The following is a 27,551-nucleotide window of genomic DNA, read 5'->3' on the forward strand; positions in this document are numbered from 1 at the left end:
TTATGTACAACACTGCAGACTGGTCTGATAGAGCATTTTGTGATTCTGATTCCTGACTTAAGAAGGTCCGTGAGTGGATACATTCTTTTATTAGGAAACAGTTCTCTCAGCTGGCAATCTAAAAAGCAGGAGATTGTGTCACTATCCCCAGCAGAGGCAGAGTACAGGTCACTTAGGAAAGTGGTTGGTGAATTAGTCGAATTGAGTAGGCTACTAACTGAGCTAAGAGTTCCTTCCATTATTCCAATTGCAATGTTTTGTAACAGTTTGTCAGCCCTACACATAGCTAAGAATCATGTATTTCATGAACGTACAAAACACATCAAAATTGATTGCCACTGTGAAGAAATAGCTACAAGAGTGCCTCATTTATTTGTATCATATTACTACTGACCATCAACTCGTAGATTCCTTACAAAAGCTCTCACATGCATCAAGCATTCTAGTGTTTTGGGCAAGTTAGCAGTGTTTTCACTACCTCCAACTTGAGGGGAGGGGAAGGGGGGGGGGGGGGGGGATATTGAGATATATTATTTAATAATTAGTTAGGCACTGTTATAGTTGGTTATGTCAATTAGTTAGTAGTTAGTGTAATAGTTTTAGTGCCAGCTGGCAGCATGTGCATATATATACTGTGTACTAATATCAATGAAATCTTAAGCTTTATTTCACCAATTTCACTCTCTCTTCTTCCCTGCTCTCACGTTGAGTTCTAGAAGCTTCATCTCTCCACCATTGCAAGTATGATCGAGCTCGTTCAATGTCGATCTTGACAGTTTTTACACAAAATTTAAATTTTAAGAGTTATTGTTGAACAGTTTTGACAAACATAAATATATACATAGGGGCAAAACCAAATCATGCCCAACTAAGATCATTTTGATTGGGTTTTAGATAATCTTTGATTAATCATTGTAATGACTTCATTAATTGCCGACATTCCAACTAGTTATGCATGGTTTCTATGTTACATTGTCATTTGCTTTCTATCTTGACTTCGCTGGCAATTAAAGTTGATGCTCCATCTTTAAGTTAGCGTGAAAAGAGTTATCAGAATCTCTTTAACTTTCAATAATTTGAAGTGTTCGCTAAGTGTACTTAATTTATTTATGTTGTTTAGTCATCATTTTGCTCCTACACAAGCCATGATTGTGCTTATATTAGATAGATGAAACTTGAATTAAAAGAAAAAAGAATAATTATACAATTGAATAAAGGAAATATCTAATAAATGGATTTACTATAATTATGTTCAAAATCCTATTGGTTATATTAAAGTTTCATACGCTACTAGTTATTGTCACGACCCAAAATTCGTTAAAGGTCGTGATGGCGTCGGTGTCAGGCAAGCCAACACTAAATAGTTAATTAAGTCGCATTTTAATATATTTGAAATCATAAATTTCTTTCAATTTAACTAGTAAAAGGTGAACTTTACAAAACAATTAAAAATGTTTTCCAATTCTAGTACTGAATATCCCATAATCATCCCAGAACCCGGTGTCACAAGTGAATGAGAATTTACTAGGAAATAAAATGAAATGCAATAATTGTCTGGAATACAAATTTGGATAGGAAAGAAAATACAAGTACTCTGAAGGAGACTGTGCTGGCTGTGGATCGTCTCATAAGATGCAACTCACCTAAGTCCCTATATCAACCGCGCCGTTGCGCCCATAAGACCACTGAACACACATGTGCCTGTACAACAAAATGTACAGCAAGTGTAGTATGAGTACGAAAACAACGCTTACCTAGTAAGTATCCAGTCTAACCTCGAAGAAGTAGTGACGAGAGGTCGACACCGACACTTACTAGTGGTCCAATAATATGATAATATGAAATTCTAATAAAGCATGATATACAACAATAAGACTCAGTACAAGAAATAACTGAACAAGTCTTCACCATATTTAAGAACCTAAATCACTTCCTTCTGTTAAAACATATGATCACACAAACAATGAATCTATACCAATTATGAAAAGGACTTCCAGTTCTATTGCCACACATGAATTCCACTGAGGACGTTCGGCCCGATCCAACATAAATGTAAACTGAGCATTGCCGAGGGTCGAACGACGCGAACCATAGATGCATCTATTACCCCGCTCGCGAATCATACATGCGATGCGATCAAATATAAATTTAAGGAATTACCCCGCTCGCGAATCATACTTGCGATGCGTCAAATATAAATTTAAGGAATTATCTCGCTCGCGGATCATACTTGCGACGCGGTCACACATAGATTTCTTAAGTTATTATAGTATTCTTCCATTCTTTTCAAAATACGAAGTTTAAATGAAAACTTTTCAGATTCCAACTTTTCCTCAATTTCAACTCCTTTCAAAACATTTAATAAGCAAACTCAATCTTGCTCCATCTCAAGGCAAACAATAAACATAAATCAGTAACAATATCAACAAGGCATGATGTAAGCCTAAAACTACCCGGACATAGGCATAGCTAGTAGCTAAGTACGGACTCTCATCACCTCGTGCCTACGTACCCCCCCCCCTCCCCCCAAATAGAAGCACATAATAATTTAGTTCACCAATGGGGTTAAATCCCTCTTACAAAGTTAGAAAGGAGACTTACCTCGCTCCGAAGTTCCTTAGCCGGCTCCCAAACCTTTCCAATAATTCAAACCATGCCCAAAGCCCCAAAACTGGTCAATAAATGAGCAAATCCATAAATATAAACTTACATACTCATTATAATCCTATTTACAACAATTTCTAACTCCGTTCGGAAAGTCGATAAAATCACCCTCGGGCCACGTGCCTGGATTTCGAATTTTTTTATGATAATCAATACCCATAACATTACGAACTCAAATATACGATTATTCCAAATTTCATTTCCAAACTCGTGGTTAAAATCCAAAAATACATATTTCTAGATTTTCTACCAAAATCCCAAATCTTCACAAACTTTATATGTATAATTCCATATACAAGCCATGTATTTAACTCACTATGTGCGGGAATTACTTACTTCATAATAGATGATGAAATCTCCTCTTCAAAGGCATCAAAAATTGCCCAACCAAAGTGAAAATGTGAGAAAAATGAGCCAAAACCCCCTTTCTTAAAAACACACTGCCCAACCCGACCTCTCGCACCTGCGGTCCACTAGCCGCTTCTGCGGCTCCGCACCTACGGAAATTCCCATCGCATGTGTGGTTTCAACCAAACTCAACCATGCCCGCTTCTGCGGGCTGAATCCGCTCCTGCGGAGCCCCGACCGCTCCTTCGGTCTCGCTTCTGCGGGAGCTGTGTTGCACCTGCGCCCCAGCCAAGCCTAGTCCAATTCCGCTTCTACGGCTAGCTTCCCGCTTCTACGGGCTCGCATGTGCGGTGCCCACTCCGGAGGTGCGATTACACTAGCAGCTCTCAACTTCAGCAGCTCTTCAACTTCAAACCTTGATCCATTAACCATCCGAAATCAACCCGAGGCAACCGGGACCTCAACCAAACATACCAAAAAATCTTAAAATACCATATGAACTTAATTGAGCCCTCAAATCATATCAAACAACGCTAAAATCACGAATCACCCTCCAATTCAAACTTAAAGAACTTGAAACTTCAATTTCTACTTTCGATGCCGAAACCCATAAACATGTCCGATTGACCTCAAATTTTGCACACAAGTCACATTAGACATTACGGGCCTACTCCAACTTCCGAAATCAGAATCCGACCTCGATATCAAAAAGTCCACTTTTGGTCAAATTTCTCAAAAACCTTCAAATTTCTAACTTTAGCCAAACGACTCCAAAAATGACCTATGGACCTCCAAATCTACTTACGGATGCGCTCTCAATACCAAAATCACCATACAGAGCTATTTCCGGACTCAGAATCCCAAGCGGAAATCGATAACATAAAAATGCACCTCCACCTCAAATTCATGAAACTCTTCCAAAATGCTAACTTCCACAATAGGCGCCGAAACGCTCCCGGGTCATCCAAAACCCGATCCGAACATACGCCCAAGTTCGAAATAATCATACGAACCTGCTGGAACCTTCAAATCCCGATTCCGAGGTCATTTTCTCAAAAATCCAATCTTAGTCAATTCCTCCAACTTAAAGCTTTCGAAATGAGGAATTTTTTTCCAAATCAACTCCGAACTTTCCGAAATTAAATTCCGACCACGCGTACAAGTCATATTACTTGAAGTGAAGCTACTCATGGCCTCAAACCGCCGAACGACGCGCTAGAGCTCAAAATGACCGATCGGGTCGTTACAGTTACCATCTAACCAGTGTGAAAAACGAAACGTCTACTTATTATTGGTACATAAATGCCTTTTATTATTTGTAACGAGACTTAGATAGTAAAAAAAATAAAAATAAAATAGAAGAATTAATCGAAATAACCATGGGCTTTTTTCACTTTTACCCCGTGCCAGATACTATTAATATTTGAAAGCCAAAAAAGTATATAAAATTTGTATAATTTTTGTATATAACATACAGAATATATATATATATACACAAAAAATACACATTTTTCGGCTATTATTTTGATAGCGGCTATACAATGTCATTTTCAATAACGGTCCACCCAACCATCTAAACTAAAAAGGAATCTTTCCACAAATAGTCGATCGATGATTCAAATATTTACACTTTATTTATCATTCGTAGCTATACTTTCAGCAAATTTACCATGCGGAGCTATATTTGAATTTTATAGCAAATTTATGAAACAAGAGATTAATTATTTTGAGCTGAATAAGAGAGCAGCAAGCTCTCATAGCTTAGTTGGTTAAAGGGCGTGCTTAGTTAGTGAAGGTCTTGAATTCGACTCTCAACGTGAGCATTTTATTTTTCTGTATTTATGTATTTCGCCTTAGTAGTATTTGAACGAATACAGTTTGTATACACCCATACGCACAATCGATACAAGTTGTATTCTTTGTATGCACCTTGTATTCTTGGTTACAATTAATTAGGCAAACTATAGTTACGAGTCCCTAAACTATAGTGCTTTATGAAAATTTCTCTTTATTTTTCCTAGCGGGTAACATAAATCATACATTAATTATACATATATTATATATCCATCGACTATTTTTCGTTCAAACGGTTGGTTAAGAGGCTAATTGGGTTAATTCTTCAACTAAAAATTGTCAGTGATGTATAAAATATGGGTAATTCATGCTTAATATACGTATAGTCGTGTATAATTAATATATAATCAATATATACAAGCTAAAAAAAATAGTGAATCCAACTACTTATTGAAGTCAAACCCCTTTTTCTTATCAAAAATTGTATATAAGAGTTTCTTCATTAATTTATCTAGTAATACTGAAAATGACACCATTAGATAATATCCAAACTGATACACGATAAGTCGGTTCCAAGTATATTTTTTGGGTCCATTTATAAGATTAGGTCAAAGATTTATCAGAAGTATTATTCACGTTGATTATGACTCCAAACTGATAAAAGTTATTCCACTACGTAATTCTTCAAATTATGTGCTTTCTTTTTCCTTTATGGTCTTTCATTGAAAATTCGAAAAGAAAAAATCAAATGTTGATGGCTAATTAATGTTAGTACTTTATCAATTAAAAAAATATTAAATACGAAGATAAACAGTAATTAATCAATTTAATCACAATGAAAAGAGTTAAAGAGACTTGTAAGTAGGTCATGCCTGAAGAAGAAAGGTAAATTATATAATTCAAGCTTTTCGATTAGTTAAAGCTTTCTTTATTCTGAATAAGGTCTAAAATAGATATGAAAAAAACATACTATTATATTTGTTTATGATTTTTCGCTTTTCAATTTTTTTCAATTTTTTTCTTTTTAAATGATGGGGCTAAATTAGTCAATTATGCATGTTGCATCGGAATTTAATGTTGATACATTTTTTTTCCTTCAAATCCCTTTCATATAATAATATCATGATTCAGATGAAAACGAAAAGAACTAAATGCCTGATTTGACGAATACTAATTACCTTTAATTGTGGATTAATAGTAATTATCTTTGATATTTTATGTCGTTTTAGGTCCACTAATCTCATTTTCCTGAACACTCTTGTCATTTCCAATATTTAATTTTGGACAATTACCTCAAAAAAGAGAGGAAGTTCCCACCTAGTCGTTCTCCCAAAAAATCAAAAAAGGAAAAGAACATTTTTTATCGTTGTAGATAGGTATAATCTCAAGTTGTTGCATACCAACTGTTGGAATTTATTTCATCCTTCCATCAGTAACGTGTGACGTCTTATTTCACCAAAAATCAGTTGTTTATAAATATAAAAAAAATTATTCATACTCGATGTTTATGTCAAATCACTTTAAATTACAACGATCACGTGTAAAATAAGGTATTAAAGTAGTACTCCCATCAATTAATTAACTATGATAAAGTGATATAAGTATATGCATATGTCATACATATATATTTATTCGTGGTGTAAATATCGAGTTCAATAAGTATTTTTTTAATCTCCAACACACTTGTCGCTCTAGTCTTTTTTGTGTACAATTATTCTCCCACCCTGTTCAAAACCAAATTCATCCAACGATAAAGAAAAGAATTAAGAGAGAGAACTTTGGACAAGTATAATCGAATAAAATAGGTGAAGAATTTTCCATGTCTGCCATGACATCCAGATAAAGAAAAGAAAAAGAGGTATAATCATTAAGTTGAAAAATGAGTGATGGGGATCTACACGTGAAGTGAAGAAGCAATATAATAGAGCATGCAGCTGGGAGACTTGAAGGAGAGCTTTGGAGCAGCAGTAAATTTGATTTCGTATTTATCGGTTTCAAGTTCGAACCGTGAAACCATTCATTTATACTCTTGTATATGGTAAGCTGCCTACATCACGTCTAGGAGTGACAAACGGTCCGGTCAGGTCAAATATGGTTTGGGTCAAAACGGGTAATAAAAAAAGATAAATTATCCAATCCGACTCATATTTAATACGGATAAAAAATAAGTTAACCGGCAGATAATGTGGGTAACCATATTATCCATGACTTCTTACATATGATCACCTTTGGGAGAATTCCTAGTCTTCCTAACTTGAGGAACCCTCAATTTGAAGCTTTACAAATGTAAAAGTTAGACCCATTGTTATCAATTTCTAAATGGATAATATAGTTCTTATCCATATTTGATACGTTTTTAAAAAGTTCATTATCCAACCTATATTTTAGTGAATAATATGGGTGATTAATTATTTTCTTTTTACCATTTTGTCAACACTAATCACATCCTTTGAGGTGCGTGCGGTCCTTTTTCAGACCATGCGTGAACACAGAATATTTTGTGTACCGAACTATCTTTTTGATGCAGCCGGGAGACTTGAAAAACTTTTCCCATTTGGAAAATCTTCGAGGCACATGCACCTAGACTTTTCGTGCTACATTTTGTCTACCAAAAGTTATACTATAAGCAACTTTTAATTCCTTTGCATCTGCTTGCCAACCAAACAATTATCCAAAGCTTAACAACAAATAGTAACTTCATCCATTCAAATCGTTTACAGTACAAATATATATATATATATAGATATAGATATAGATATATATGTCTACGCGTAGGCCGAAGCTAGAAGGCAAGTTAAGCGTTAGGCGGAATTCATTAACTTTAATCAAAACTCTATATTTGTGTTAAAAATTCACTAAATATATATTTTAAAAAAAAATTTTAGAACATAGTTACTGACACCTAATAGCACTATTCTAAATTTTAGAACCTATGACTTTTAAATTATGTCTTCGCCTTTGCATATACGTAGATATGGGTAAATATAATACATTTAAATATTTTCCGTCAAACTCACTCTATAATACATTTAAATATTTTCTTCAACTACTACTTGTTGTTTAATCAACAAGTCAAATTAATATTTATAACTTTAAATTCAATCAAATTGCATCGTATGAAATGTACAGCAACAACAACATTCCAGTATATTCCAACAAGTGGGGTCTGGGGATCTAAGGTAGGATGTACGCAGCCTTACACCTATCCTGGTAGGGCAAAGAGGTTGTTTCCGAAAGACCCTCGGCTAAAGAGAAGATGTAAGAAGCACTGATAGCAAGTAATAACAATACAGGATATTTAGAAAACTAAATCCAAGATAACAAAAAGGAAGATGAAAGAAGTACTTACCACAAGTAATACCAGTGCAAAATATATAGAAAGAATTACAAGAAAATACACTTGACATCACACCATAACAAAAAATGGTTCATGTTTTTACGTTTTACCCAACCTAGCCCATATTGTACATATTTTGAAAGCACTAGCAAATTCAAAATTTGTGTCCTTACAACCATTGCTTCTAAAAGCTATAGAGTTAAATTTGTGTTCTCACAACCATTGCTTTCACTCTATTTTCTTCTTACATCTTCTACATATGCTTCAAGGGGCCGTCCGCCATTACTGCTTCTCCGCTTGTGTCACCTGGTTGCAATGTAAGAAAATTGAAGAGTAGACGTCCACCATTGAAGGCTATTCAAAGCTTTGCTTTCGAAAATATGATTTTTTGAGTTTGTTAGTTGTTTGGATTAAGTGTTGTTCTAATTGATTGAAAATATCAAAAGGAGTTCAAAAATTAAATTTGAAGTGATTTTGAGTATATTTGAGCAAGATTTGAGTTAAATTTCAGAAAAGACGCAAGGAAGAAGACGAAGTCAGTTTTTTGTATAATTATGTATAATTTTGTATAATAGTGTATATGAGTGTATAAACACATCTTATACGCTATTATACACTTTTATACACCTTTATACACCTTTATACACGCATTTGTAGACGAACTTCTTCCACGATTTTCAGTTGCAATTCTTGTTCAAAACCAGTCCAAATCTCCATTAAATGACTTCAAATTTTATATGCAACCTCCTTATGCTATTTCTAACAATTCTTAATAACACCCACTCCAAATTTCTCACAAAATCAAATGCGGAATCTAAACCCACATATTTAACCTTGTTAAAAATCTAATTTTCACTATTCAAATGGATTCAGTTTGTTGAACTAATATTTGAGTTACAGTTGCTGATTCGAAAATTAACTTAAAAACTTGAGCAATCTTTTTTTAAAATTAAATAGTAGTTCCAAGAATTTATTGGAGTTGATTGTTGAGTCTTAGCCAATTATTTTTGGGCTAGTTGGTTATAAATTGAAATATAGGCTATAAAATTAAAAAGTAGGGATCCCAATTGTTCTTATGTGAAATTTTCCCAAATATATATTGATATCAAACTAAAGGGCATCGTATGAAATGTAATATGAAGAAAGTCCTTTTGAAGTTTCTTTTTCATAAAAACTTTAGTATTTTTTTAAAAATTTCTCGGTGGGTTAAAGACTTATTAAAGTTGTATGATGGCTAACAACTGGCTAGGTTTCACCTATTCTATTAAAGTGACAACAACCTATAGGCTCTCACCGAAGAAGATATATCAACAATAGTATGCACATGGGATGAGTGGCCCAAATTAAAACTATGCTTGAAATCATCAATTCTCTATAATAAATTTGATTTTGGCATCACCCTTACAAAGAGGAAATAACAATAGGTAATTTAGTGTAATCTTACGAGTGCAGTTTGAGGAGAGTAGTGAGTACGAAACATTACTCGTACCTTATGTAGATAGAAAAGCTACTTCTGATAGACTCTCGACTTAAAATAAGCATACATAAATAGCAATAGATATCTAAGGAAAAGAAAATCAAATTACTATTGTTAATGGGTTAATGCACAACTCACACATTCATGAAACAAGTAAGCACTAACATAAGCAATAGCCCACTTGTTTGACAAAACCTGATTAGCACTTTTCAAAGAATTGCACTAAGGTTAGAAAATACATATATGTTACATGCATATGATCATTGGTCGATTCAAAATTTAAACGTTGTGATTTCTAAGTTTGGAGAGAGAGTTCTGAAATGCACATCTAATTCTATATATACTTTTTTTCGCGCATGTATACATGGTTCGACTAGAAACGCTAGATTCTACTAGATCGGCAAACTCATTGTTGGATCCGCTACTATGTCCGGATAATGTATATCTCTATAATCTTTGACTAACTTATAAAATAGTACATTTTGAAGAATAGTCATAAAGTATCAATATCCGTGCTATATCAGTGTGACTCGTTTATATCAAGTCGAATGAAAAATTAATGTAGCATAGATAAATATTCAAACATTGCAACAGTAGAATTTAATATGATTTAGGCAACAATTGTTGCTTGAGAACAGTTTTTCACATGTAAGGGCCAGCATGTTTGAGCCCATGAACAAGTCAATTTTGAATGGTTTTTGTTGCCTTTTTTGTTTGCTCAATTAATAGCACAATGGCCCCATTGTCACATGTAGCCACATGCATTATTTACACTTTGCATCAAGAAAAGAGCTTTTCTCAGTGTACTTAGCTGAATGTACATAATAACTTCTCCTATCTAATGTTCCAACTAACACTAACAACCCCTTTATTTTCCTTTTTCTTAAAATTCGAGTTGTTAACAAATCATGGACTCGGTGAAATTGAATTCTCTGGGAAGATACGGAGTACTAACGGCTAGACGGTAAGACCCCGTGCACCTCAATTGTAGCTTCGCAGTGACAACCTTAATCGAATGTGTAGGATAAGTGAGAGGTGGCGACACAGAACGACCAATCCTGAAAGACCACTTTTTCGTCTAAGGATGCCTAACCGTTTCTTTCTTTTATGTTGGTGTCTGGACTAGCTTGCACACATCTCGTCTATTTAACCGTGCACCTGCTATCGCCTACCAACACAGGTACCGAGTAAATCTGCCCACCAAAGATTGGAAAAATAGAAAGAATCCCCCTGAAATTTCTTCACCTTTTCTTATTTTAATTTTGGGGGAAGAAATATCAAATGAAGGTTGTTCAAAAAGAAGGAAACAAAAGCAAGACAGATAGTTTTTTGTAATATTATACAACCAATTTGTGTACTCATTTCACATTGCAATAGTTTTTGGTAAAATTGGCCTTTGTAATCTTATAATACCAATTTGTGTAGTTATTCTGTGAGGTATATTGTACGCAGACTTTACCCTTACCCTGAGGTAGAAAGTCTGTTTCCGAAGACCTGAACTCACAACATCTTGCTTGGAAGTGGAGGGTGCTCACCACTAGAGCAACCCACTCTTGTCAGCCAAGAACTTCTTAATGTATCATATACTGTACTATTTACCTTAAAGAAGGAAAACCCAATTTTTATACCTCAACCTTTTCCTTTGTCTACAATTAAAAAAAAAAAAACATATAAATTTAAGGGTTTAAGTATAGGACTTTGTTGTGTACTGAAACTATTTGGACCACAATATGATATGGGGCCATTCAAACTTCAATGGCACATTTATAACGCAGATAACAACCTTGTACTAGAATTACTTATCATATTTTTCTCTTCATTCTTTGGATTTATCTTATATTTAACCATAGTGTAAATGCTACCGAATAAGGTCAATAATTTCATTATTTATAGGTGTTACCTTTAATTACCTTTAACTTACCATCAATAATTGTGGTAAGATAGATAGGATTTCGTCTCCACCCTTAATCAGAGGTTTGAGATTCACGATTTGGTATAAAAAAAATCTTGCTAAGGAGCGTTTTCCCCATTTAATAGGCCTTATGCTACGTGAATACGGATTAGTCGAGACTACCGTGCGGATACCGGACATCAGGTGAAACAAAAACCTTTAAATTGACCTAATAGTGTAAAGAAAAGTATGCTAAGCGTGCTTAGAAATTAAACCTATCTTTTTTAATTAACAAAGCAATTGGGCTCCAAAGAATTGAAGAACTAAGATTTTTCTTGAGAAGATTCGACCTTTCAACATATTATCCTTTGCTTGATTATTACGTTTTTAAAGTTACGTAGTAAGCAAAAGAACCTTTTGAACGAAGGGAGGAATCCTACGTTACAATTGCCTCAAACGCAAGCAGACTTCTGTTTCGCGGTTTCTACCTGGTGTCGGTTACCCGTATTAGAATTCTGACCAATTCAAATTCGCAACCGTGTAAAGCTCATTAAAGGAGTAAATGCTTCCTACATGATTTTTTTTTTCATTAGAACATGAGACGTCTAATTAAGGGCGAAGGAATCTTATTCATCCTACCACGACCCTCAGTGATAAATGGGGTCTTTCGGATAATAAAAGAGAGATTGTTATGTCCCATAGCTCATCATATTTTATACACATATTTGGTTCAAATGTGTTGGCAATTTGTTGAGGACCATTTCACTTAGCAAATCCTTAAATGCCTTTCACACTCCAAAATTCTTCCATTAGACATTCGACTAGCTTTGTCCACTAGAAAGGAATAAGCAATATCAACTGTATTTTGAATATTTAAAAAAGGAGAAAAAAACAATTAATTATGGTGGCATTTTCACCGTAAATTTATCATCTAGATAAAGGGTTTATCTCAATGGAGCAAATTGATGGAATATGACAAGGTTTTGAACATACTAAAGAAAAGATAGAAAAGTTTGTCAAAATTTGTTAAAATGGAGCAACTTGGCATATAGATAATGTGGAGTTGAGATTGGAGAAAAAATAGACCAAAGATTAAGCACCAGCTGGTGTCCTGTTTCTAAATACAGGTGCACTTGTCTAATTTTTTATTTTTATTTTTTGGACATTCGAATATCGGTCTGATTAATTTGAGTTTGCGCCAGATAGGCCCACTAAGGAGATAAAACGCTCCCTATCAAGAAGTTCTACATTTACGGGCCTTGAACTCGATACCTCTGATTAAGGACGACGGAATTTCGCTATTCCACCGGATCCCTCGGTACGATACAATTGTCTTATGTCACACGGACATAGCACATGAGAGTGGGCTATACATTTAATTGGTCCCCCTTCTTTACTCCTCCCCTCTAAATCCTCAAACCTCTCATGCAACTATTTCCATTTTTGTGAAAATGAATGGCCATAAAAAATGGCCAACATGGACTTTATTGCAAGAGAGGAACTTTACTGCAAGAGGAGCTTTCTTTGGCCCAGATAATGATTGTTGTGTTGTTATTCTTGACAAAGCTCAAACAAGCATAAGAGAAGTGGAAAGGTTGAATATTGGAGTTGGACTTAGCATCAAAAGTTGCAAAAGGCAGCATTTTCACTGTTGAACACGATGGTCTTTTCGTAGAAAACTTCAGAGCTAATAAATAACACGATATAAAACATGAAAGTGGACCATGAGTTTCCCACAAATAATGATGGCAAGTCATACAAGAAGAGCGCACTACAAGAAGAGCGCACATTTATTGTTGTCGTAACAATGGTGTCAAGCCAGCTTGTACGTACCTCTACTAATGAATCGTGTGAAGCTGGAACATACGATCTCACACCTCTACTAATGAATCGTGTGAAGCTGGAACATACGATCTAACACTGTACCATGAGGTTCCCACAAATAATGATGGTAAGTCATACAAGAAGAGCGCACATTTATTATTGACACAACAGTTGTTCAAGCCAGCTTGTACGTACCTCTACTAATGAATCGTGTGAAGCTAGAACATACGATCTCACAATGTACCAATGAATCGTGTGAAGCTGGAACATACGATCTCACACTGTACCATGAGGTTCCCACAAATAATGATGGTAAGTCATACAAGAAGAGCGCACATTTATTGTTGACACAACAGTGGTTCAAGCCAGCTTGTACGTACCTCTACTAATGAATCGTGTGAAGCTAGAACATACGATCTCACAATGTACCATGAGGTTCCCACAAATAATGATGGCAAGTCGTACAAGAAGAGCACACATTTATTGTTGTCGTAACAGTGGTGTGTACCTCTGTTAATGAATAGTGCAAAACTGGAACATATGATCTTACACTGAGTGTTAAAACTGAAATTTACACCTAAAATCACTATGTTATCATTCACCCCAATCTCACACGGAATTGAAGCTTTCAGTCACCTTGCATCAATGCTATGCAACCATCATTAAGTGCAACTTTGTATATGGAAAATAACAAGTCAATCAATCAGCCAACTGAAACTGCATGACCAGTTAACCACAATCCAAGTGGAATTCTAACCAGAGTTTCATGGCAAAATTTGCAAACCATGGAAGACCTAGATTTTACAAAAATCATGCACTTGATGCACAAAAGATAAGTCAATTGATGCCTACAACTTGCAAATCACAATTTTCGCCACATTAGGTATACAAATTCTGATACAATGATCAAGACCAGTTTTAAACTTACAACAAAACATGCAATTTGTTTGATGCCCTTTAAGTGCAAATAAAATTTCCTCTACATTACATTTTACAACATGATTAAGCCATTAAACATTCTGATTCAATAAACAGGATTAGCTTTAGGAGAACCACGGCCGAAGGCCATGGAAATCAGCCTGCAATTATATACAAAATTCCGTTATTACTTCTTCCCAGAACTTGCTGTTGCTTTTGAAGATCCCACCATTGCCTGATCAACTGACCCAATAAATAGCTGTGATGAAAATGTATTAGTTTTTCTTAATTTCCCTGGAAATTCCTTTCCCAAATTACCCTTCAAAGAAAGATTCTTCCTAAACCGGTTCTTGTTTAGTGAGAGCATAGTGCTCCGAGATGGTGCTTGCAAGGCCCCTTCAACACAATCTCCGGAATAAGAACAGCCCCAAGGCTTGGATGGTCCGTCTTCATTGAACGTTTTAAGCCTAGGAAAGAACTTGGAAAAAGGTCGCTGCTCCGGAGAACTACCATCTTCGAGCTTGGCGCATATGGGGCACGGAGGGTCACTTTTACATGATTTTGGTGTAGTTTGCTCCAAACATTCAGCATGAAATACATGGAGACATGAAAGAACCCCAGCAACTGGCATATCTCCACTTCTCACAATTCGTCGAGAACTCCAAGGCGATCTCTGCGAGAGAAGCCTCTCGCATAACCCGCATCTGAAGCCATCTGAAGGGTTACAAGGTTTACTTAGGAATTCAGATTGAAAGGATTCTGAAGCCTCTGTCAGGTCAAGACTGCCACTAGCACTGCTCAAGCGGTGTTTATCTCTTTGTGGTGTTGAGGTATCAAGTTCTAAAAAACCAGGTGAGAGGCTGTCAATAGCTTCTCTTCTAGGTGTTTCAGTTGGAAATGACAGAGGATGTATGGGTTTAGACATAAAGAAACGGCGACTTGGGAAGCTACGATGAGACGAATGGGACTTGGTGATTGAATCACAATCACTATTGTCAGATCGGGATGAAGTTGAGCCTCCACCATCCCTAGCAGTTGATGTTCCCTATAAAGAAATTCATGTCATGAGAAAGCTGGATTTAAACTAACAAACATCAAAAGAATGCAGACAGCGGAGAACAGCAAATGCATACCTCCATTGTGGGTGAAAATGAAAATGGCCTCAAGATTGCATCTACCAAGCAAAAAGTAAGCAAAATTAGCAGTAGATATGAAGTATCCAGAACGGTGGCATTAGTAAAAGAGTATTGGCTGAAACCAATAAGCCAAATGTTTCAGAAGCAGTAACAGAATTGATTCTTTAAGCACATTAACTTGCTACCTTTGACAGCGCTCAACGTGAAATTACCATAAACTTAGACATCGGAAAAGGGAGCATGGTCAACCATAGAGTTTCAGTCCATATTATTACAATGTAATGAAAAACTAATTCAATATCATGTTAAGATAGACTGGCTTTCTATCCTATATGATGTTGGTAACTGTCCTTTCATAGAAATAATCGAGAACACAGCTTCCAGCTTCAAAACTCAGTGGATAATGAGTCCTCTATCTACCTTAAAAACAAACTTAGTTACATTCCTTAGCAGGGTTCGAACTTGTGATGTCGCCTACAACGCATCTTGTGTTGCAATGCACTGCCCTTGAACCAAAGCCCAGGAGGCATTGGTAATTATTTTTGAGTCAACTTTTTGGTGTTTAAGCGTATTATGACTTGTGAAATATATCTAATATGTTACTTAGAGTTTTTCTTCTTTTTTTTTTTTTTGGAAATAAGTATATATGTTATTTAGAGTTGCCACCTTATATGATGGTCTTGTATCTCCCAAATTATCCAAGATTTCATCTCAACCCTACACTGTCGCATGTCGGTACAAATTTTCAACACTTGTGACACATAATTAACCCGACCTAATACCTTCTTCCTCTTCCTTGTCAACATCTCTTTTTTCTCTCCAAGTTATCAAGAGTTGCCACTTTATATAGAATTGTAAGATTAACTTGAGGGATAAAAGACTGAGAGAAGAAAGTTCTGTTACACAAAACCAAGAAAGAACAAACTAATTTGTGCAAGGCAAACAAACAACTAAGGCTGCAACATGTTTGCTACATAAGACTTAAAGAAAGCAGGTGTATTTTGAAACCACAACGGACCAATTTCTTTTAAACTACAACCTCATTGGTGGGGGAGGGGGGGTGTCTCTTTAGATAAGTCTTTGATTTTACACATTCGATTGTCTTTTTGTCTACTCCAGATAGTCCATATATCACGATGAAGAGTAACTCCTACACTCCTTACCTGTATCTTGTTAACCGATGACCTTCAGTTAGCAGAAATATTAATTTCAGATAGAGCATAACTACAAGGCAACAGATTAAAGTTACATTGCTTCAGTATCAAGTTGACTATGTTTTTGTAAATTAGCTGTCAACACATTTTTGAGAGCCCAACTAAGACTTATTTAACTAACGTTTCAAAAATAAATTAGTATCACAAACAAAGTTTTAATTTTTTAATTAACATCATAAACCTAGAGAATGTGCAAAAAGGTAAAGGGAAGCCAGGAGAAAGAAATCTACCAAAATTTTCTAAAACTCAGTGTTCCATTTGGGGCATTATGGAATGTGCCAAGCCCCGAACCTGTTTACAGCTAATTTTTGACAAAGACATCCACCTGCCATATTCTTATATACCAGAGTATAGGATGTTAGTCAGAAAAAGAAGCGAAAAGAAGCACCTAAAGGATTTGGCACCATTCACCAATGGTGGACAAGAATTATAACCCAGTTGTTTCCGTGCAGGAAAGAATGGAGAGCACGGATCTTTATTTGCCTAGAAGCCAACATCCAGTAGTCACCCTAGTACAGGAATACTATGGAGGAATTACTGGTAAGGGATTGCTCGCTCGGTCAAAGTTCCCTTGACAAATAAATGCATAAATGGTTGAATCAAAATTATTACAAAAATGAATCACTCACACCTAAAGCATATCGCCTGAAGGTTCTGTATTTTACAAAACTGCCACAAAATACTTGTTAGCAACAGTTGTGGCAGACGAGCAAAAGCTCACTCAGAACACTACTGCCCTACACAACCTTTTCTTTCATGACGGTGGCTATCGAAAGATTTATTACAATGAAAAAGAGAGAGAAGGGAAAAGGAGAATCCTTCGGATGGAAGTTCTCAGACTGAATACTGAGCAAATGTACTCATTTTTCCTTCATTCATCTTAAGTACTGCAAGCACGGATAAAGATGAAGGTTGCAATATGTTTAAGGTCGCCGTAGAAAAAGTCAAATCAAGATGAATCTTCATAGTATTGGACGTGCTGGAGCATGATCAGAATGAGACTAACCCAAATACAGCTCAAAATAATATAGAGGATTGATATAGCCAGGCATAATTGTTTTTGCATCTTAATGAGTCCAAAAACAATATCTTGCACAATATTATGGATGATAAATAATTTTCAAAAACATGCTGTGCATAAGAACATAGGAAAAGTCAATGTTCATGAAATTTAACTGAGTAAAGATTGCAGGTAATAAGGAACTTTAGGTAAAAATGCCCAAACCAAAGGCCAGTCAATTAATCCACTAAAGAATCACAATACGGAAAATCAAAACTATTGTCATCCTACAAAGAATCCAGGAATTCTAAGGAAAACTAATTTTCAATCTTAGCTTATTCCTACAATTCTTCTAGTGACCCATATGTATGGACCAAACTCCTGAGCGTGCCTTCAGCAAAGAAGTGCACTACTAGCGCCAATTTACTTAACCAAAGGACATGATTCTCTCCTAATGTGTTAGGGCAATTTTTCCTTCTAACCGCATCCCAATTAGCACCTCGAACCCTAAATGGCAAAGCTTATTATCCTCAAGAATTCAGATCAATAGCACAAAATCGCTACCTTATTTCATCATCAATTAGACATCATTTCAACAAAATACCAAGGATGTAAAACTAAGAAAATTGGTTCATAAACTTCACCCCGAAAAACAACTAAAGGGTACATCAAAACTCGAAAAGGGGGCTGGAGGATACCAAAATTAGTTTTGCACAAGCAATCGAGCATTGTGCCTTCTACCTAGGGTGCCCAGTGATGGCTGAACCCATCTTATGGATTTTAGAAAATGTGCTCACAAAATTTCCAGGGCGAGATACCAAAAGATTCTAGAGGTGGATACTACCACATCAATGAGATACTCTTATTCAAGAAATATGTCCACATGTCAATTGTCAATGGTAATGAAAAGAAGAAAAAGTGTTCTCTCGCTTTTCCTTTTGCAGCCTGAATGGGGATCCCTCATTGATACAATGATACTAGCCTTTCCAACCCCTGATGCTTTGAAATTTCATGTACTACCCTATTTGTCATCTTTCCAAAGTTGGAAGGTTGGACAAATGTCCTCTGTTCCATAGCATCTCAGGAAATACTTTCAATCCCCTTGCATTTCCCCCATCTTTCACCTACAAATCCTACAGCTAAATCCCTTCACCTAGGAGTAGAACTAGTCATGTACTGTTTGGTTTGCTGATGGGCTTAATCTACCTAAATCTATTTATTTATTTTGGGGCTTTTTAGATTGACACCAAGTCAGTCCAAAATTAGCTTGCATCACAGTGTCTCATAGAAAACCCCAATGCACAAGCAATACAGGATAGCACAAGTAAACAAATAAGAACCTTGTATCAAACTCCAAACAAAAGCCATAAACTATGAAAAAAAAAAGATATACATATACACGAGAAAAAAACATCAGCTGATTAATCAGTCAACACAAGTAGAGCAAGTAATGAGAGAACAAACAGAGCATGAGAGTAAGAGAGTAAAAACCCAGCTAAGCATTCTTAGAAGTTTAACTCATATACAAAAGAAAATGCAGAAGTAATACGCTTACCCCTCCTTGAAGTACCATAATCATCAACATTGATTTCTTGGATAGCTGGTGGAGTCCACTGTTGTGCAGGAGAGATATCTGACGGACTACTATAGTATGCACCAACACCACCATCTGATACGAGATATTGGTGATTGGCCAATTGGTTTCCCCTCACCCAACCTCTACTCTCTCTACTGTTTGACGACGCGGAAGATCCATACAATTGAACTCCATCATTAGACCCAAAAGATAATGCTTCAGGTTGGAAGCGGAAATCCCATCTTGATGGTGCTGGCGAGAAGCTTGAATTAGTCCGCCAGTAGGGCTCGTGTGGGCCCATGGACCATTCTCCGCTAGCTGCAGTGGACCCATGTGGCCTTGCAGCCACACAACAAAGGGACCCCGTCTTAGCTATGTTTCACAAGACTCACAAGGTATTTTATTGGTGCTGGCTTATATCAATTCTCAATTTTCAAAATAAACGAGGAAGCTACAGTAATTACTCCATTTGGCCCCACAACAAAAGGACCCCTGCATTTGCCAATTCTCAATTTCAAAGTAAAAGGGGCAATTCAAGTAACTACTCCATTTTTTCCATGTCTAGTTCCAAGAGATTGACTTTTTGCCTCGCTACTTCGGACTACTCCACATGTCCTTCGGAAATGCACCTGGTAAGTGCAAAAATCAATTATATACAACAATTCCACTAAAACGAGTACAAGCATGGCATGATTACACCTGCAGAAAACTCAGACGGAGCTTAACTATATGGAAGCAAGAAAATACCATGCACGAAGTGTTGATAATAGTATTATTCTTCACTACTTGACAATCACCAATCTACATTCATGAGAAGGAAAACGTTAGGACACAATATAGAAGGTTACCATCAGGAGTCATGGGTAGAAGGCTTGACCAAAAAAAGGGAAAGCATTAAGAGCAACTAACTTAGCAAAGTAAATTCAAATAACACCAACATGCATAAAATGAAGGTAATATATTGCATAAAAACTCTTCTTTAAGGTGATGCAGAAAGCGGATGAAGCTTTGGCCCAATTGACAAGGCTGGGGAGCTAATTCGGTTCAATTGACAACAAGAGGAAGGTAATCATAATTGTTATATTCTTCCAAAAATGTGGATATCTTCGTAATTAATATCCCCAAAATTAAGATGTAAGATACATCGTATTTAGCATGACCATTCACAACTCTGTCTTGCCATAGTGGGCTGTACTCTCACTTCACTCAATCAATCAATAAATAACTACGCCTCAATTACAAATCAGACAAGCTCCGGGAAATCCATCATCCATTACTTCACTCAAAAACAAAGTGGAAAACCGACATTCGAGAAGGCAAGTACTAGTTTATATGGTGCTTAAGTCTCTGCAGTGAGATACAAATTATCATAATGCATTTGTCATTTTTGTTTCACAGGTAACATTAAACAGTAAACAACTTCATATAGAGAGACACAATAATTACAAGTCAACCACAAAAATATACAAAGCCATCAAAACTAAGATTGAAACAAAAAGGAAATACCAAAACTACTAGAAACAAGAATAGTGACCTTATCAAAACATATTTATTACTTCCTTCTTTAGTACTACCAATTATTTCAGACCCAATACAAATTTAAAACCCCACATAGTAATAACAACCCCAACTCCAAAAACACTTCAAAAACATATCTGAAACCTCAAGAACCAATAAAAAAGCAAAAAAGACACAATCTTTACCTAAAATGAAATTCCCAAAACCCTAATATCAAAATTATAAAATGTATGCATGGAAGTAAAAATTTGGACATAAAAATAAAGTAGCTAAAAGGGAATTGAGTGAAACTTACAATTGATTAAATTATTGGGTTTTGATGATTGGAATTTTTGCAGACTGAAAGTGGAATTTTGAAGGAATAAAAATGTCTGCGTGCAAATGTGAATAAAAACCCTAACTTCTCGCTGATACTGCTATTATTTTATGTGTATCTTTTTGCTTTCATGTCCTTCATTTTTTGTTGCTTTATCCATGTTTGTCCCTCTTATGTTTTGGTTTGCATTTACGCCCTTATCACTGTTACTACCACTGTTTATACTGCCACTTATGGGTTCTATTTTTCTCTATCTAGAAGTCTAGAATTGAGAAATATTTTATATTTTTTTTTTCAAAATGTCCTTGTAAACTGTAATCACTCCTTCCCCAATGAAAGATGAAAAGGTTATTTATCGAACAACCTTTATCTTATTTTTCTTTTTATTTAGCGCCTTTATAAGTTCTCACACAATTAATTGTGTCTCAATCTCATGTCATTTGTTGGTAAAATATGTGAGAAACCGCTCGGTTTGATCAAGATGATTTAAGACATCTATGGTTTTCCTCAATGATTGGTTATATTTTAATTAAGTGTGTAGTTAGTCTAAGTGTGAAAATATCTAACTTTTCTAATGGCATGATGACAAGAGATTAGATATTTAATATGATAAAAATATCCTTAATCTAAAAAGGCCTTTTGGTCGCATTTAGAAAATCAATCAATGAATCTAGTTGCTTGGCACCTTGGTATTTACCTCCTTTACAATAGATAGTTGTAACGAACTGTTAAATTTTCGCGTCATGAAGACCAAGTTCCGAGTCACTTGATCATATCCCATAATCATGATTTCCTTCATGCATAATTAAATAGATCAGGTTCCTAAAACTATTCTAGACACGTCTCTACCGCCCAATTAGAGCCAATTAGAACTACCTCTAAAATCGTAACGACCCGGCCGGTCGTTTTGAGAGTTGTAGCCCCGCTCCCCCCATTTACTGCTTATTTTATGCTTTACGGTTATTATGTGACTTGCCGGGGCAGTTGGTTCGGGTCCAGAGAGGTTTCGGGATGAGTTGAGACACTTAGTCTCAAGGTTGAAAGCTTAAGTTAAAAAGGTTGACCGGATGTTGATTTGTGTGTAAACGACTTCGAAATGGAGTTTTGATGGTTTCGTGAGCTTCGTTGGGTGATTTTGGACTTAGGAGTGTGTCTGGATTGTGATTTGGAGGTCCGTAGTGGAATTAGGCTTGAAATAGCGAAAGTTGGAAATTTGGAAGTTTGACCGAGAGTAGACTTTATGGTTACTGGGCTCGGATTGAGGTTCCAGGAGTTGGAATAGGCTCGTGGTGTCTTTTTTGACTTGTGTGCAAAATTTGAGGTCAATCGGACGTGATTTGATAGGTTTCGGCATCGAATGTAGAATTTAGAAGTTCAAAATTTATTAGGCTTGAATCAATGCGCGATTCGTGGTTTTAGCATTGTTTGATGTGATTTGAGGGCTCGACTAAGTTTGTATGATGTTTTAGGACTTGACGGTATGCTTGGTTGAGGTCCCGGGGGCCTCGGGTGAGTTTCGGATGGTTAAAGGATCAATTTTTGGACTTAGGGATGGGCTGAAGTTTTCTGGTGTCTCTGATCTGGTTTCCTTATACGCGATAGCGTGGGAAGGTCCGCGATCGCGTAGGCTTAGCTGGGCAGTGGAGGACTTTGTTCTGCGCGTTCGCGAGAAGGAGGCTGTGATCGCGTAGTAATGGGATGTTGTGATTTGCGAACGGGTGGCTAAGGTCGCGTTCGCATAGGGTATAGGAGGCAGAAGCTGGGGTCACGCGTTTGTTCTACGCGATCGCGTAGGTTTGAGGAAGAACTGGTTCTCGTTCGCGTGGAGGTCTCCGCATTCACGTAAGGTAAGTTAGAGGGGCAGAATGTTTTGTGCTACGCGAACGTGGGAAGATGGTCGCGTTCACGATGAAGGATAACTGGGCAGCAGTGTTAAATTTCAAAAATGAAGGTTTGAGTTCATAACATGATGTTCTACACGTCAATACCACACAAGAGGGGGGGGGGGGGGTGAGTTGTGTGGTACCTAATTTTCGCTCTAGAAGAACCTGGTTCTTCTAGGTGTACTAATTATTACTGTTTGCGGAATTAAGAGTGCATAAAATAAAGAACACAGAGATTTTTACGTGGAAAATACCTGGCTCAAAAGGTGAAAAAACCACGACCTACTACTCAGTAGGATTTTTCCAAACTTCCACTAAAATCACTGAGCCAAAACTGCATTTACAAAACTCTTGTAAACCTAAGGATTAAACTCAAATCCCGTTGTGGCAACCAGCCTCTAACTGCTGCGACAACTTCAAGTTAACTCTAACTTGAATACTCAAAATACCTATTACAATTGCTTCTAGATAAAGCTGAAAGGTACAATATGAAACACTGATCATGCCCAACTATGCCTTAGAAAAAGGACTCTGCGGAAGTTGCAAATATAACCCGAGTATTATGCCCAGGGTCGAATCCACAGAGAGTTAACCAATCAACCACTATCTTCAGACCCACTAATTCTTCAGAACCACCTTCCCAAATATTCAAATCTCAGTTGAGTGTTCTTTAACGACTAGCTTGCAAGTAACTAAATAGCTGTAAACTAAACTAATGAGGTTGTAAACAATTATGAGAAAAAGCTAAGGCAATGATTTCCCCTATTGATGGAATCACTTATGTTTATGCTCATACAAATTTACCAACACCTCTCTATCAATCATGAACGCTAATCTTACTACAAATCTCTCCCGAGTAATCACAGTAATTTACTATTGCACTCTCCCGAGATACACTAGCTTACTTTATTTAGCACGATTCACTTTAGATTACACCCAAGGCTTCGTTATCCCTAATCCCGCCTTTAAACCCGCAATTATAGATTCCTCTAATAATCTAGGAGTGGTGTTGTTCAACAATACCCTAAATATGCACTCTTTTCCAAGTTATGCACACTAAATAGGCACAGCTAATTGAGGATCCTGTCAATTAACTACAACGAACACGAAGTTGAACAAATAGAGATTAAACTAGCAATTTGTATTCACATAAACAAGAAGTTCATCACCCAATAGGTTCCATCAAAACCTTAGACAAGAAATTTAGCTACTCATGGCTATGGGAAAATAAACTAAGATTGAATTCATCATAAAAATCAAAAGAAAAGAAGAAAGATGGTTGGAGTATTCTCTCACAATGGTTTTTCCTGCTAAGAAACCTTAAAAATCAATACATGCCTCTCTTGGGCGAAGTCTAATGTAGTAAATAGGGTTTAGGTCTAAAAATCCCGTAATTGACACTTTGGTCCCTGAAGTTTCTGCGCCTGCGCGGAATCCCTGAAGTTCTGCAGCTGCTTTCCACCGCGGTTCTGCCGCGGTCGCGGTGGAACCGCGGTGGACCCAGTGCTCTGAATCTTCGGCCTGTTTTGCATGGTTCACTTGGGAAATTTCACAGTTGGCCTCTTTTTCAACAATTTTAACTCCAAAACTGCTCCTTAGCCTTCCTTATACATATATCACCTGCAAATCATGAAAAGCACTAATAAGAGCATTTTGTTATCACTTTTAGCATTAAAACTACACAAGAAGGTGATTATTTAAGGTGTGATTATAGTCAAATTCACCTATTATCAACACCCCACACTTAAACCTTTGCTCGTCCTCAAGCAAAGTAAACCACACTTCTAGGCCTAACTGTTCAATGCATTGCCCCAATTTATGTCACACCTGCTATTGTCAAAGATCGACCTAAGCGGTGCACAATCATATCTCAAATGCAAACTCTCATGCCAAGACACGCTTGTGCTCACTCTAATTACTCTAACAGAAGTGAAGACTCACTTTTTCTTCCTGAGTCACATGCCCTCACATAAACAAAATTTGAGAGAAGTTCCACACACACAAAATTCAACAACAAGGAACCATATATAGAAAGAATTCACTCACTCTCAACAAAGAGCATTCACATGCCACACAGACACACCATAAGCTTGCCCCTAGTGTAATACTCCACTAATCGAGCCATTCTGTCAAAGATCAAGAGGTCTTTATAGGTTGTAATGTAGGCTAAGGGACGGGGAGGATATATTTGGATATAGTGACTAACCTCCCTAAGCACTTTTAATACACACTTCCTTTTGTTTCACCTTCATGTTCAACCCGATCATTATTCCACATTTTGTTTCACTTGTGACCCCCACTTTTCTTTAGGTACAACTGGCTTCTTCTTTTTCTTTTCTTTTCTCTTTTTTTTCAGATTTATTGTACACTGCCAGTTCACCAACCAGAACCTTCATTCTTGATTCCCCTTTTTTTTTTCACTAACTCTCTCCCACCCCACACTTTGACTTTTGTATATTCTTTAGTGATTCAAGTGCTTCTATGAGGTAAAGGTTCAAACAATTAGCTTATTCAAACACAGCGATTTAGATCATTACAGGGTTATCAAAGAACATGCTTCAGGCTCAAGGGGGTAACTATGGTAATATGCACAGGTGGATTCTCAAGTATAGAGGTTTGCACAAAGAAATACCTCAATCATCTCTAAAACCAAACGACTTCTATTTCGCTTTGCAAACACACAGGGCAAGTTCTAGGTATCATATGCAAGCATAGGATGCAAGTAACAACTCACACACACTTAGCATGTAACTCATTCCGAATCAGTTCATCAACATCATTATACGAGTGTTCAAGCCAGACAAGATGTGCAAAATTAAGGCATATATTATGAGTCCACAAACAAGCTTAGACGCCCACTCTCAAGTTCTTTTCTTTGTAAGTGTGCACATTTGGGGTTACATTCTGACCTTCACCCATCTAATCCTAAAACTACAAAAGAAAAAATCTACCTAACCCGATTCAAGAAAAACCCTTGGAAAAGAACCGTGGTCAAAAGAAAAAACAAGGGGGAGGCACTACACTACCTAAAAGAAGAAAATAAAATAAAAAATTCTACATGGACTACTTCCCTCAAGAGTATTGTCCACCTAGTCCGTCATCAGGAAGAGTCCTCGACAAGTTTTTTTTTATATTTTTTATTTTATATATATATCTGACTTTGACCCTCAAGAGACCCGTCAACAAGTGTCCGTCGTTGGGCCAAGTCAGCTACTCCTAATATAACACACTCACATATATACAACACATCTAATGCTACAGCACAACAACATCTATATACATTACAATACACAGTTAGAGCAAGTCTCCCACCCCACACTTAAAATCATGGCATGTCCCCATGTCATATCAATAAAGTAAAGAGCAGAAGGGTGAGAAGACTTCCCTGAGACTCAATCCGAGTCGGAGACGGTGCTGGGGTCTACATGGCAGGCCCTCCCCAAAGCACGTAACCAAGCCATAAACCGGCTCTCAGATCTAGCCTGTCTCTGTGACATGGCGTCCATCCGTGTGTGTAGACCATCCACCGAGGTGCGAAGATCCGCGACCTCTTCCTCCAAGGAGCGCAGCATAGGCCGTGAGGATTGTGAGCGTGATAGGTCTGCTCCAGAATGGGGGCGCCGAGAAGGCCCGGCACTGTCAACAGACCGCCTGGATGGTGCCAAAGGAACTGGATCATCCTCCTCATCATCAATCTCAATTGTGGTGCGGGTACCCCTGCCCACTCTGATGCTAGAAGCTTTGAAAGCTGCTCTGGGAGGCAAATCGCCATCTGCAGGGTTGGTGGGGGTGTTTCTCATCAAGCACAATGTGGTTACCAAGGAAGGGAAATAGAATCCCTTTGTCAGCAGCGGTCCCCGTAAGACCATTTCATCTCCAATTACCCGTGCCGCATCAAAATCCTTCCCTGTCACAAAACACCAAGTCAACAGTGCGCTATTGAAGTTCACGTCCGTGGTATTGCTGGAAGGCAGGAACCTGCTACAGATAACAGTCAACCAACACTTGGCCAAGTGAGTGAAAGAGTTAGAATTGAGGGTTATTTGGTCACGTATCCAAAAGGGTCGCCCCCCTGTGCAAAGTACATCCGTCATGACCTCCCATGTCACCCCCCTGGCCTGTCATGGTAATAGTCGACGTCACTGGTGAACGGAGGCAGCCGCAACACCCGGCGAATTGTTTGAATTTGAGCACTGACCACCATACCCCGAACAATCACCTCCCTACCCAAGTTCAATGGGCAGTTGGCATAAAATTCACGAACCAGCATCTTGTTAACTGGTGCAGGGTCAGTAAATAGGAATTCCATTTCCCGCCTCCGTATTTCTTCATACATCTCCACTTTTTCGGCTCGGAGGGCTACCCGATCAATCGGGATCTCATGGATAAAGGTTTTTGTAGACTTGGCGTTGAAGTCGTCCTCTGCCAGTTCCGATTGGAATCTGGACTCATCATAAGCAGGTCGTTGGGATGTGCCTCCAGAGCGCCTTTGCCTTTTGGGAGCCATGTGACCTGCAAATAATCAACAAACCATCAACATATGCCCAAGCTAGTGCCAATAAGATGGTTACTCAGACTTCACCACCCGATGACACAAAATATTTCCCCTTACTTCATTCATAACAACCCCCACAATAGCCTCATAATTTTCTTAC

The 27,551-nt window shown here is 37.2% G+C and overlaps 1 protein-coding gene across 4 annotated transcripts; it reads right to left on the reverse strand.

Annotated features, from left to right (window-relative positions):
* Positions 1-14,153: 14,153 nt before the first annotated feature.
* LOC109214472 lies at positions 14,154-21,118 on the reverse strand. 4 transcript variants are annotated; one of them, XM_019378388.1, is made up of 5 exons: positions 20,993-21,118; positions 19,927-19,980; positions 19,159-19,808; positions 15,387-15,427; positions 14,154-15,298 (listed from the first exon to the last, which is right to left on the reverse strand). In XM_019378388.1, exons 3-5 carry the CDS (start codon positions 19,478-19,480, stop codon positions 14,441-14,443), a joined length of 1,221 nt encoding a protein of 406 aa, XP_019233933.1. In that variant the 5' UTR covers positions 19,481-19,808; positions 19,927-19,980; positions 20,993-21,118; the 3' UTR covers positions 14,154-14,440. The 4 variants fall into 4 exon arrangements, with proteins under 4 accessions (XP_019233933.1, XP_019233934.1, XP_019233936.1 ...); XM_019378389.1 differs by having other exon boundaries at positions 19,906-19,980; XM_019378391.1 differs by lacking the exon at positions 19,927-19,980.
* Positions 21,119-27,551: the final 6,433 nt, after the last annotated feature.

The sequence above is a fragment of the Nicotiana attenuata genome, unplaced genomic scaffold (assembly GCF_001879085.1).
Source record: "Nicotiana attenuata strain UT unplaced genomic scaffold, NIATTr2, whole genome shotgun sequence".
In the NCBI taxonomy this organism is placed as follows: domain Eukaryota; kingdom Viridiplantae; phylum Streptophyta; class Magnoliopsida; order Solanales; family Solanaceae; genus Nicotiana; species Nicotiana attenuata.

Coding starts and splice junctions, on each gene's coding strand:
- LOC109214472 (XM_019378391.1), bottom strand. CDS start 19,480: ATGGGCCCACACGAGCCCTACTGGCGGACTAATTCAAGCTTCTCGCCA. Junction 15,428..19,158: donor TTATGGTACTTCAAGGAGGG/GTAAGCGTATTA, acceptor TTTGCTTGGTAG/ATGCAATCTTGAGGCCATTT. Junction 15,299..15,386: donor CATTTTCACCCACAATGGAG/GTATGCATTTGC, acceptor ATTTCTTTATAG/GGAACATCAACTGCTAGGGA.